The following is an 11,658-nucleotide window of genomic DNA, read 5'->3' on the forward strand; positions in this document are numbered from 1 at the left end:
GAACTGGAGCTCAGGGAAATGTTTGAATGAAATAAGCTTTTCCAAAACAAACACATGCAAACTGGATGACACACAGATGACCATCACACCAGTGGCGCCGGAAAGGTGGTTCACCCAGGGCGCCAAATAGGCTGGGACCGCCTCTGTAAACAATTAAGTAGACAAAAAGGAAAAATTACATGAACAAACTAGCTACAGCTTATCATGAGTCAGTAGGTCGTAAAACCACATTTAGATGCATGAACATGCAGTATCTGCTTTCCATATGACTCAGTTTGTTTCACACCGATGCTTCTTGCACGACTTAGTTTCAGACAAACTTTAGCTAGAATACAGATAGTTGCTGTTATTGCAAAGCAAGCTCAAATCATCAGGCCTCTTAACAGCAGATATGAGGTGTTAATGCTGATATGCATGACAGCTAAGCAGCCATTTTGGACCATTTTGGTCTCAAATGTCCAACAAGAGTTGGAGAACTCTTGTGGTTGGTTAAAATGAGGTTTGTCGCGCCACAGTTTTGTTTTTAGAAGAGAAGCTTTATGTTGGAAGCCTCTGGAAACAAGTCAAACTCGTTCCGCATTTTTCATGACCCTTAACATTTAAAACACCGACTGAAGCCTGCAGAGTTCAACATGAAGCTCCGGTATTTTGTTGTTTTTTTTCACGTTGGATGGAATTTACTGGAACATCGATTTCCTGAGAAGATTATCAGCTGTCCTCCCTCAACCACTCGTGAATATTCATTGTTGCTGCAGAATAATGGCCTTTAAACCATTTTCTGAAATTGCCTCATAATCCTTCTCAGGTTGATAAGCGGGGACAGTTGCCTCACAGAAGCAACCGCTGATTTCTTTCGCCATTTTGCATTGTGTTAAAACGCACACGTACGCTTCAGCGCAGCAAACTAGCTGTGTTTGTGGCTTTAAAGTTGTTGATTATAAGTTAATCAAAGCGATTTGATTCCTTTATAGGTTCCCAACTGGATCAGTGAGAACTGAATTTGGATCAAATAGATTCAGTAAAATTTGTTATGAATTGGACCTTGCTGAGAGGATGTTTGTTGCAAACCAGCATTTTTTTTAAAACTGGTAAATAAACCGAATTATATTATTAGAATTAGTTTTTTCTCCATGACAGTAAGAGAACAGACTGTTGGATTTAGAGAAAAGGGAGAATTTATGAACATAAACACATCAGAGGATGAAATTTATTAACAATGTTCTTTCAAAAATGCTACAGGAAAAGCACACATTCCAAAAATAAGACTATATGTTAAAAAAAAAATAAAAAAAATAATAATAATTTCACCACAACTGAGACAAAAAAAGCATGTTGCTTTTATGGTATATTTTGCTCATGTTTTTAAAAAATATATATTTAATTGTTTCCTTGTTTGGTGATTGTTAAAATACTTTTGTCCTTATGCACAACTTGTTCCTTTAACAAATACACTTAAAATGCATCCAGTAAGAGCGCTTGAGACTTGCTGATTTATTTTACATCTTTTTTAAGTCACACACTTAAAACAGCAAAAAACAAAAAAAAAGTGCCTAAACATTTATATTGTATAATTTTTTCTGTTGTGTTTTTCTATATTAAAAACTACAGGAGAGACTGGGCATTTCTGATGCCAGTCAGACTTAAAATTTATACTTTTTTTTCAATTTTTCTTCCTCTCTCTGTTCTGTAATCAGTGATCTCCCATCAGACTGAACACTATAATCTGAATAGAGCTGAAACTGTTCATTACTGAGCCACACTGACTGTGTGGCAAGAATGAAGAAATATCTCCACTTTTAATTAACACATTTTTCTGCACCATTATCCATGACTTTGGGAATAAGAACATTAACTGCGCTTTACAGTTGTTGTTTCTTCTTGAAGACGAAGCGGCTTCTCTGCATCAGATGCATTATTAAAGCCTGGCCTTATTACGGTTTCATGTTTTAGGCCACGCTGTCACATGCAATATTTCTTGGTAAACCTCTTCTTGCGTTTCAACGCCGCTGCCTTCAGTTTAATCCACTCCAGCAGCGATTTAGGCACAAGCGAGCGATTTGGCGGGATGATCAGCAGAGAGATGATAAGATGGAGGTCAGTGCAGATCTGCAGGAGAAGGAGTGGACAGCATGGCGTCTCCTGAAGCTGCTGTGGCCTCTTGACCCGCTGGTGGAAAAGAGAGAAGATGCTTCCAGCTTTTTCTGAGCCACATAATCCACACTGTAAGCTTCTTATCTACAGTGTAGTTTGGTGAAAAAGGAAGCATGAAAGCAGATTATTTGAAATCTGGCAAACATATTACACATTTAGCCAGTGTGATGCGCTCAAATTAGGGCTGGGCGATGAATTGATTTGATCAATTACTCAAATTTTTTCTTTTTGAAGATTACATTTTTGGAAAATCTGATATATATTTATCTTTTTTGCCGATTGATTCCTTGTTTTTCCGTCGTCAGAGCGATGTCAGCACCCAGAGGACCGCCATCTTGTTCGACAAATGTGTTTATTAATAGGGTCAGGCTACATTTGTTCTTTTATAATTATGAGATTAAAGTCATAATATTACCAGAATATAATCGTAATATTAGGAGAAAAAAGTTTATGAGAACCCTAACTCAAAAATATAAAAAAGGTTAAATTAGATCTTGGGAGGCTATGTTAAGTTTTATAGATAATACTAATAATTAATAGAAATATGTAATCTTTCAACACATCAGCACCAAATGATCAGCAGCAGGATTTTCAAGACAAGAATCACAATCTATCAAAACAGTTTTTCTCATTAAAACTAATTTTTTCTCGTAATTTTAAGACGTCTTGGTAATATTATGACACTCAGTTTGAGTTAGATGTCTGTTTTAATTAAAAAGTGAGGAGGTTGTTCCCCACATGAGTCAATCCACATATGGACAGAGGAGCAGGAGCCTCATCTGCAGTAACACTGGGCCTTCTCCAGTCCAAAAGGTCAAGATGATGAAAGGAGTTTGGGGCTAAGTGGCTAAGCTTTATAGATAAGGTGAGGAGCTCCACCAGTCCCATAACTACCATGTTATGCTGCAGCAAAAATAGCTTTTTTTCATAGTATGTAGAATGGAAAATGTGTTTAAATAAGAACAACTTAGTTATGTTCGTAGAAAACGGCATTTTAAAAAAATCAAATAGTTTGCAACCTATTAATAAAAAAAGAACATTCCTCTTACACAACTCGTGTTTCTCTTTGTGGAAATTAAAAAATTCAAAATGTATTAATTCCAAAGGGAAATTAAGACATGGATGTTGAGGTCCATTCATCCTCTCATCAACCCTGACTGGCTTCCCCATTCCTGCTGAAGAAAAGCTTCCGTGCAGCATGATGCTGCCGCTACTACGTTTGGGATGATTTTTCAGGGAGATTTGCAGAATTAGCATTATTTTGAGATTTATATTTGTAAACTCTTCTTTTGCTTCCTACTTGTATGCTCATTTGTGATGATCTGTCACCTGAAATCCGTTGTATTACAGCTATGCAATTTATATGAAAAAGTTTGATTATGGATTGATGGATGGAAGTCAGTATAAAAAGCTATTATTATAAAAATATATTAATCTTTAATCTTTTTCCCATTTATTTTTAACCTAATTCTTATTGAGGATATTTTTGTTGATTTTTGCAACTCCAATACCTACCATTTTAAAACATTAAAGGGAAATAAAAATAAAAGAGGCACAATATTGTGATCAAATTTAATGTGCATTTTTTTTCAATTTTTATTTATTTACTTTGCTGCCAGAGAGTCTAAATAAACTCAGATCATTGCCTTGGTAATATTCTCATGCTGTAGTCTATTCTTGAAATCCACGTGTCTCAGCCATGGCCTTTTTCAGCTCCTTTGACATACAAATATGACTCAGACTACCACTCCCATGGAGCAACACGAAAAAGCAAATGATGTGACGTCACAGGCAGACGTTCGGATTTTGGGGCATTGTAGTTTAAAAAAGAAAAGTTGCGTTTTTTAATTAAACATTTTAAGGTATTTATGTTAATTATTATAACGCTAATCATTGTGAAATTGTATTACTGTAACATTTGTTCGTTGAAATACTTGGAAAGTCCGTATATTTTTTGATTACTTGTAAAAGACTACGTCGTCCGACTACAACTCCCACATAAATACCGCGCATGCGTGTTGCGCAGCAACAGTCGTGCGTGTGTAGTGTAATCACGTGGAGACGGTTCTGTCCAAACAGAAGGTGAGCTGCTGCTGCTAGCTGCGCCGCTCGGTGCTCAACTGATCCATGCTGTTTTTGTAGCTACCCGTCCCTTTAAAACCAGACTATTTCAGCGAAGAATGAGTGATAACGATGACATCGAAGTCGATAGTGACGTGAGTATACCCACTTTTTCCCTTCTTAGGGACGTTATGCGCAGCTAGCTGGCGATTTAGCATTTAACTAGCTGCCCAGCTAGCTGACGAGCTGCTCTTTTCTGAGTTATTTTTTAAACAGGATTCTGGTAAATTCATCAAACCCCTTAGCCTGCCTTGTTGCTAATATGCTGAATTGTGTTACTTTTTAGCTACTTCAGCGTAATAGTTCAGAATTGCCGAACAGTTATGGCTACAATTGTACTTTTTGTTCTGTTTCTTTGCAGGAAGAATCACCGAGATATCACTCTGTGGTGCGTAAAGCTGTGGGGGGATTTGTCCACTGTCGAGAAAATGTTTTCACTGTTCAGTTATTTTTTATTCATCAGATTTATCTTGTTTTGGTATTTAATGTTGCCCCAAGGACAAGGCCGTAACGTTATAGCGTTAAGGAGTATTACTTAATTAGGCAAATGTTTCAACAATCACATTCGTGGTTGGATACATCGAGAATTGAATTAATGATGCGTTTCTGATACTGAGGCGATTTTGGCTCGCACTGTGCGTTGCAGGGTGTTCCCCATACGGAGTCCACTCGTTCACGACGTCTATATTTAGACCAAAGCTGTATCCCCCTACAAAGACTGGTTTTGTTGCAGGTTTGTTATTTTTTCCGGTAAACACAAAGCTGTCTCTTCTCCGTGGCAGCAGCCTTCCTCCTCCCCCTCCTATCGGCGCTTGACTTCACACCACGGGGATTCCGCTTATGATCAGGGTTTCTAGCATTTCACGCAGGCCATCATTTCGGTAAACAGTCGGTTTAGGATGAGGAGTCGGAGAGAAGAGAGGCTTTTTTGTTGTTGTTTTGTTATTGGTGTGGTGAAGCCGCGCCTGCATCTCGGACTGCGGCGGGATGTTTTTTCCTGTATTGCAGCCAGAGATTAGAGCCATCTTCTCCCTACAGGCGGCTAAATGAATGACGTATAGCTGCATCTCAAACCGGGAAGAGATGCAGCCAGTGCAGAACTTGGTTGCTGCACGAAAACACGTCCTTTTTTCTTTTGGCCTGAATTTAAAATGTTTTTGTGTGTGTGTGTGTTAGAAATGGTATTAAACATTCTCAGTTTCACCCTTAAAGCATTAAGCTTTTCCCTCACCAGGAACGATTAATGCTTCCCACACTTTTCAGATTTGTATTAGCTAAAATGTTCGCCACCAGCACCTGGCCGTTCAACCGTAACTGATAAATTTGTGGTCTGTTTTGGAAAGCTTTACATCCCGCACTATTTCAAATGACCATGACTATGGGGAAGCATGTTGATGGCGGCATTATGCTGTGGTGACTTTTTTTGTTTTTGTTTTTTAAGCAGGAAAAAGGAACAAGTCAGTGTTTAGGCTTGTATAAGAAAACCTAGGGGTTGTTGAAGACTTGAATTTCACCTTCCAGCAGGGCCACAGCTTAAGTTTTGTGGTTTAGCTCACAGCATGTTCATGTCTTTGAACGGCCCAAAACTGTTATCTAATTTAAAAAGTTTTGGCAGTAATTAAATTTTCTCAGTATGTGAGCTTGAGCTACTTTACAAAAAAAAGAAGAAAAAAAAAAAGCTTAAAGCGCCACACTTTCCAGATTCTTTGTGAAAATAGTTCAGTAAAATAAAAAGAAAATAATCTAAATGCTACTTGCGTTTCTACAAAAATACAAGCAGTAAGACGCTGTATGATCAGACAAGTTATAATTTTGGACTCTTTGTGACACTTTTTGACCAAAAGGAGCTTTTACTTATGGCTTTTGGTATGAAAACAAGAACCGGTGTTTCCCAAATTCCTCAAAGACGCGTCCTGTCATGAGCGCTAACTGCTCTGGGTCAGTTACCCCCCTGGGCATTGTCGTTTTCTCCTCCTTCTTCCTGTTTGTACCCGTAAGCAATGCTTTTCAAACCAGTGCCCTTTACCGTAGCATATCAGTTTGATTGGTTTTGTTTTCTGTACAAGAAATGACCAAATCTACAAAGTTGGACAATGTCAGAGGGCTACAACTTTACCAGATTTAATTTATTTTAAACGTAAAAGCTGCTTCATTCACGCAGCTAAAATAATGTAATATTCATCGGTGCGGTTGGAATCTCGTCTATGATCTTAGTTTGAATTTGAAACTGAAACTTGAGTGAAAAGAGAAACCTGTTTGAATTTTACTCTGTATCTGCATGAATCGGTAATTTAAGTATAACTTAAGCAGTAATTGTTATGGGTTCATGTTGGGAACGTGTCACGTTATGCTAGTTTTGTTCTTCTGCTTCATTCCTTGGATAACGAAAGCACTCTAGTAAGGAGGAGCCCAGGTTTCCATACGCAAATAGTAAAGCCAAGGCGACTTTGGGCTCGACACCCAGCCCTCTTTTGAAAAGCTTCACCGTCAAAGTATGTAAAGAATGGAGGAGCAGTGGAGCTGGCGTGTCCGGATAAATGCTCCTTTTATGTGATGAGTTAATAATTGCTGCATCCCGTCAACAAACGTCAGTAATTTCATAAAGTTTTCAGACTCAGATTGTCTCTTTTAAAGCTGAGAAGGCACAAAAGTAATGTGTATTTATGAAAGCAGACTCAGCATCAGTGAGCCTCCAGAACTAGGTTGTTTTAATTAACTGAATAAAAAAAAAAAATCAGATGAACATGGGTGTGTAAAGTAAAAAGAAGAGCTGGAGTTCCGAGAGCCTTTATTCGTCATCTTTAATATAAAACACATCTGCTTAGGCGTGTGCTCTATAAATGTGTGATTAAATGTCAGAGTCGTCTTAAATAATGCTCACTGTTGTAGTTTGTATCAATAAAATGAGGTTCTGGACAGAAACTTGGACATATTTTATCTTCTAATCTGAATCTAGCAGGCTGATGTGACTTTTTAGCACAAGGCCAACCTGCTGCTTCAGAACAGGCCACATTCCCAGATCTCAGTCACCGTTTAAAGAAACGTCAACCGCCTCGCTCTGAGATCACTCTCGCAGATTTAGCAAACGTTTTCCTCGTCTCCAGATGTGCGGAAAATTAGCTTTTTGGCTTGTGTCGTGGCGGTGGAAGCCGACGGCCTGCTGTCTGTCCTCTCCACACTTTCTTTCCGTTTGTGCTGAAACCGTCGCTGCGCGAGCGGCTGCCAGACTTGTAAATGCACATACCTTCAGAGGTTAGTCATGTGTTTGTTTATGGCAGGGTTGATGCAGGGAGTGGATGCTAGGAGGCACGTGGAGTTTAGCTGATGCTGTGGCAGCGCAGACCAAGCCAGTCACGAGACGCTGGGATGTGGCTGGTGCCGGTGGAATATTTCTGGTTTTTGCTGAAGTTTTAGTTTCAGTCGAGCGACTCATTATTGGGCAGCGTGTTTCAAATCCTCGTATCTTGTGGATAATTTGAGCGACTCAAACTTTTGGCGGCGTCCTTCCCGTGTTGCCCCTGAAACTTGAACTTGTTTCAGCCTGCTTTATGTCTCATTTGTGGTTACTTCGGTTTGTCATTGTGATCCTTGACAGCATGAGTCACATGTCTGCTACCTTGTCTTTAACTCGGCTGCAGAAATCTCGTGACAAAGTGCAACGTTGGCTCCACATCAGCTCTACACTGCAAAAACACCAAATTTTACAGAGTATTTTTGGTCTAGTTTCTAATATAAATATCTTTGTGCACTTGAAATAAGAGAAAACTAACTTTTCAGCAAGATATTGGAGCTAGTTTAAGTCAGTAATTCCTTCATATTGATGGAAAAGTGCTAGTTATTAGTAAGTCTGTTGCAAAGAGCAATTAAAATGAGCTTGATAATTTTCATTCTGATATTCTTTGAAACAAATTTTATTTGCAAAACACATCATCTATTTTTTTTATGGCTTCAACTGTAAGTGGTTTTTATTTCTGTTTTTATTGTTTTTGGTTGTCGTGTTTTATTTTGGATATTTAAAATGTCTTCCAGTTCCACTGTGCAAAATTAAAGTTTTGAGAGGGCAAACTTCCAGGGTTTCCCCCAGAGTATCATAAGCCTGGCGGGCCACCAGGCTTAACTCCCCCCTCCACCAGGCTAATTGTGTTTTTATTTTAAATAAACAAAAGACAAATACAACAATATTTGAATTTTTTCCCCCCAAAATGTCTTGCTCCACTGTTACTTCACTTATAGCTTACACTCTTCATTGAATTTTAAGGAATAATTGATTTAAACAAGCTCATGCCTTGCTGAAAAGTTACTTGTTAAGTTAGTTTTGTCTTATTTTGAATGTACTAAGGTAGAAACTAGACCAGAAATACTTGGTAGTATTTATTGTGTTTTGTTGAAGGCGCTCAGTCTGGCTCGTCCCGCCTCTGGTTTCAGTGTTGGGCTTAATGTCTGTGGCCTGAGAGCATGGATTAGTCCAGAAGCACGTTTGATTGGAGGATTTGATGGTTTGGCCTAAAAACAGAGAAGTGAGCTGATCTCCAGCTTGGCTCTGGTCACGTAACGGTGGCAGCCATGTTGTGCCTCGTACAGGGCAATTATGATGCAAATCTGTGTTTTTGTGTCAGTTTCAAGCTGGTGTTTAATGATTGCACAAGAGGTTTGGCAAAATCAAACCAGAATGGCTCAATTAAGTGATGCATGAACAGAGAATTTACACATGTTCTGAAAAAGGAGCCATGAACGATAAAATCTCCAAACATCCTTCTAAATGGAGTCTTTCAGTGAGATTTTGTTGCTTTTCTTCCTCTCTGGTTTGGTATTCATGGCGTATTTGGTAGCAAGTCTGAGTAACAGCTGTTGATGTGACCTGGGTTTGGACCTGCTGCAGGTTTTCAGGAGGATGAGCGGCTGCAGGCCGGAGTCACGGTGATTGAGTGACAGGACGGTGACCAGGTCATGTGGCAAAGAAGTATTTATTCCTTCAAACGGACAACTAAAGCTTAGAGGGTCGGCTCTTTGAATCGTTGCTCTGTAAACCTCAGAAGGCTTATGGTTTTGTTTTTATCATTCGATGAGTTATTAAAAAATCCTTTTAGTCAGATGGGAATAAAATCTGAGTCGATATATTTGGTTTATCAGAGATAAATTATAGGAATTATATACGTATTCTAGAAAATATGCATTATTTTAGCTTTTTTATATTACTGCAAAATATGAAGTGCACTATCATGATTTAAAGACGTTTCGGTTTAAAAAAATCATGTTTCAAAAACAATATTCAATTAGCCAAGTACCGTTGAACATTTTTGTCCCTAAATTGCAACCGATCACAGTCTGATTCTACGTTAAAGTTTTAAAAGAATAACGACTCGTTAGCTTCAGAACGTTGCAAAGAATTTCTGAACGCTGTGCTGCACTTTAAATCTCTGCAGTTTGAATTTTTGCTTGTATTTTTTGTCCCCTTCCCTGTTTTTGCAGGACAGATTCAATATGGTTCCCTAACGAGGGGTAAACAATGAACACGCTTAGGTTCTGTGTAGGCCAACACCTGAACATTGGTAATTAAGCTTGTAGCATATTTCTGAGGTTCTGTGCAGAAAACATTTACTGAAAAATATTTTACGGTTCGTAAATCAACTGCTTTGTTTTACTTTTTCATCTTTTTCATCACTTTACAAGCAGAATTTGTTTTTAATGTGTTTTTATTTTCAAACCTGCACATGTCACTTAATTGTGACATGAAACAATATCTGAACCTTTAAGTATCTCCCCTTTTAAAATCCTTTGAGAAAAACCATAGAAACACAGTAGAGGAAGCGTCATGCTGTGGGGATGCATTTCAAGTGAGGAAAAGACTTTGAGCAGGATGACTGGAATAGTTTAAATCAACGCTTATTCATGTTTTGGAGTGGTCTAGTCAAAGTCCAGACCTAAATCCAATTGGAAATCTTTAGCAGTTCTTAAAAAATAATGTTCTGAGATGCTCCTCATCCCAACTCACTGAGTTAGAGCAACTTTGCAAAGAAGACTCGGAATAAATCTCAATCTCAAAACTTTTGGATTTCATTTACAAAGAAAATCCAAAATGATTTTCAGAATTTTCCTTCCATTTCATAACTGTAAGCCATTTTGTTTTTGATCACACTGAATTCAGATAACATTCTGCAGTTTGTGGTACAGCGACTTGTATATTTAAAAGCCTTTTTTGTGAAATTGCATCCACAGACAGAAGCAAATAGTCACAAAGCAAATACAGGGAAGGAAAATAGTCGGATTGTTGATGAAAATCCAGATCCAGTCCACACCAGATATTTAAAATGAATGAAATGCCCGGGTCTTAACGTCCCGGTTTAGTCCTCAGATGTAGTTTTTGTGGCTCGTTTGTTTTTCTTTTCCACTTTCTTCTGGTATTGTTATATAAAATCGACTCTTTACATCATGTTATGCTGCTTTGGCCTCAACAAAAACATACCTGGAGTGTTGCCTTGATTCTGAGAAATCCTTACATCTCCATAGCAACCATTCAGCTGGGTGAGCGTAGCTCCGCCTTCGAGGCACAGCTCCTCCTCAGAGCTTCAGTTTCTAAGCTTCTGCCTTCCTCCTGTCTCCCCGCTCGGCTCCTTCAGACTAGCCAGCAGCAATTAGCGAACACCTGGTGCAGCTGCTCACCTGCTGAACTCGTTATAGCAGCTACTTCTCAGTGAAACGTTGGTAAAAACGTTGCTGAAGGGTTAGCAGAGGAGCCATATTGTGAAAATGTGTAATGTTGCCCCTTAGATTAAAACAAAAATTGGATTGTGTTCAATGGAAAAATTTTTTAGATTAGCAAAAGGAGTTTTTAGTCGTGGAAAAAGACATGAATATTGTCTCTAATGTTCAAACACAAGGCATGTTGTGATGACTTCCTGAAGGCGGAGTTTCAGGAAGAGCAGGAGTTCTTAAAGAGACGGACACCCAATTTCAAGGCGTCAGATTTACTTTGTCATATTTAATATATAAAAATATTTTTTATAACAACTTAAGGTAACATAGTTACTTGATTGTACTGTAAAAATTAGGGATGCACAATATTGGATATATTTGGCCGAAATAGATATATAGATATTTTACAGACAATATCGGCCGATACGATAATATCATGCATCCTGGAAAATGCATCATACCGCTCCTTTAACTTTTGGACATTTATGAACTATCTGTTGTAATCCACTGTACATTTTATAAATTAATTTTGATTTTGTGCTCGGCATCTTCAAGAACCTTTCTTCCTATTTTTAGGTATTTGCACCTTTCTGTTCATCAGTCTGATCGATGACTCCATCAATCATTTCTCAGTAATTCCTATTTAAATGAGTAATCCTGCCTTTCTGTAGCACACAGGGTGAATGTGAAGCG

General features: G+C 38.4%; 1 protein-coding gene across 4 annotated transcripts in view; it reads left to right on the forward strand.

The window, feature by feature from the left end:
* Nucleotides 1–4,171: 4,171 nt before the first annotated feature.
* Nucleotides 4,172–11,658, forward strand: part of max (myc associated factor X) — a 12,565-nt gene continuing 5,078 nt past the window's right edge. The window contains exons 1-2 of one of the 4 annotated variants that reach the window (XM_007542048.2): nt 4,172–4,367; nt 4,634–4,660. In XM_007542048.2, coding sequence (XP_007542110.1) covers nt 4,332–4,367; nt 4,634–4,660 — 63 coding nt within the window. In that variant the 5' untranslated portion in view covers nt 4,172–4,331. The remainder of the gene's footprint in view (nt 4,368–4,633; nt 4,661–11,658) is intronic. The other 3 variants (XM_007541972.2, XM_007542196.2, XM_007542117.2) reach the window with 3 other exon arrangements.

Source organism: Poecilia formosa, unplaced genomic scaffold, assembly GCF_000485575.1.
Source record: "Poecilia formosa unplaced genomic scaffold, Poecilia_formosa-5.1.2 Scaffold1, whole genome shotgun sequence".
Taxonomy (NCBI): Eukaryota; Metazoa; Chordata; class Actinopteri; order Cyprinodontiformes; family Poeciliidae; genus Poecilia; species Poecilia formosa.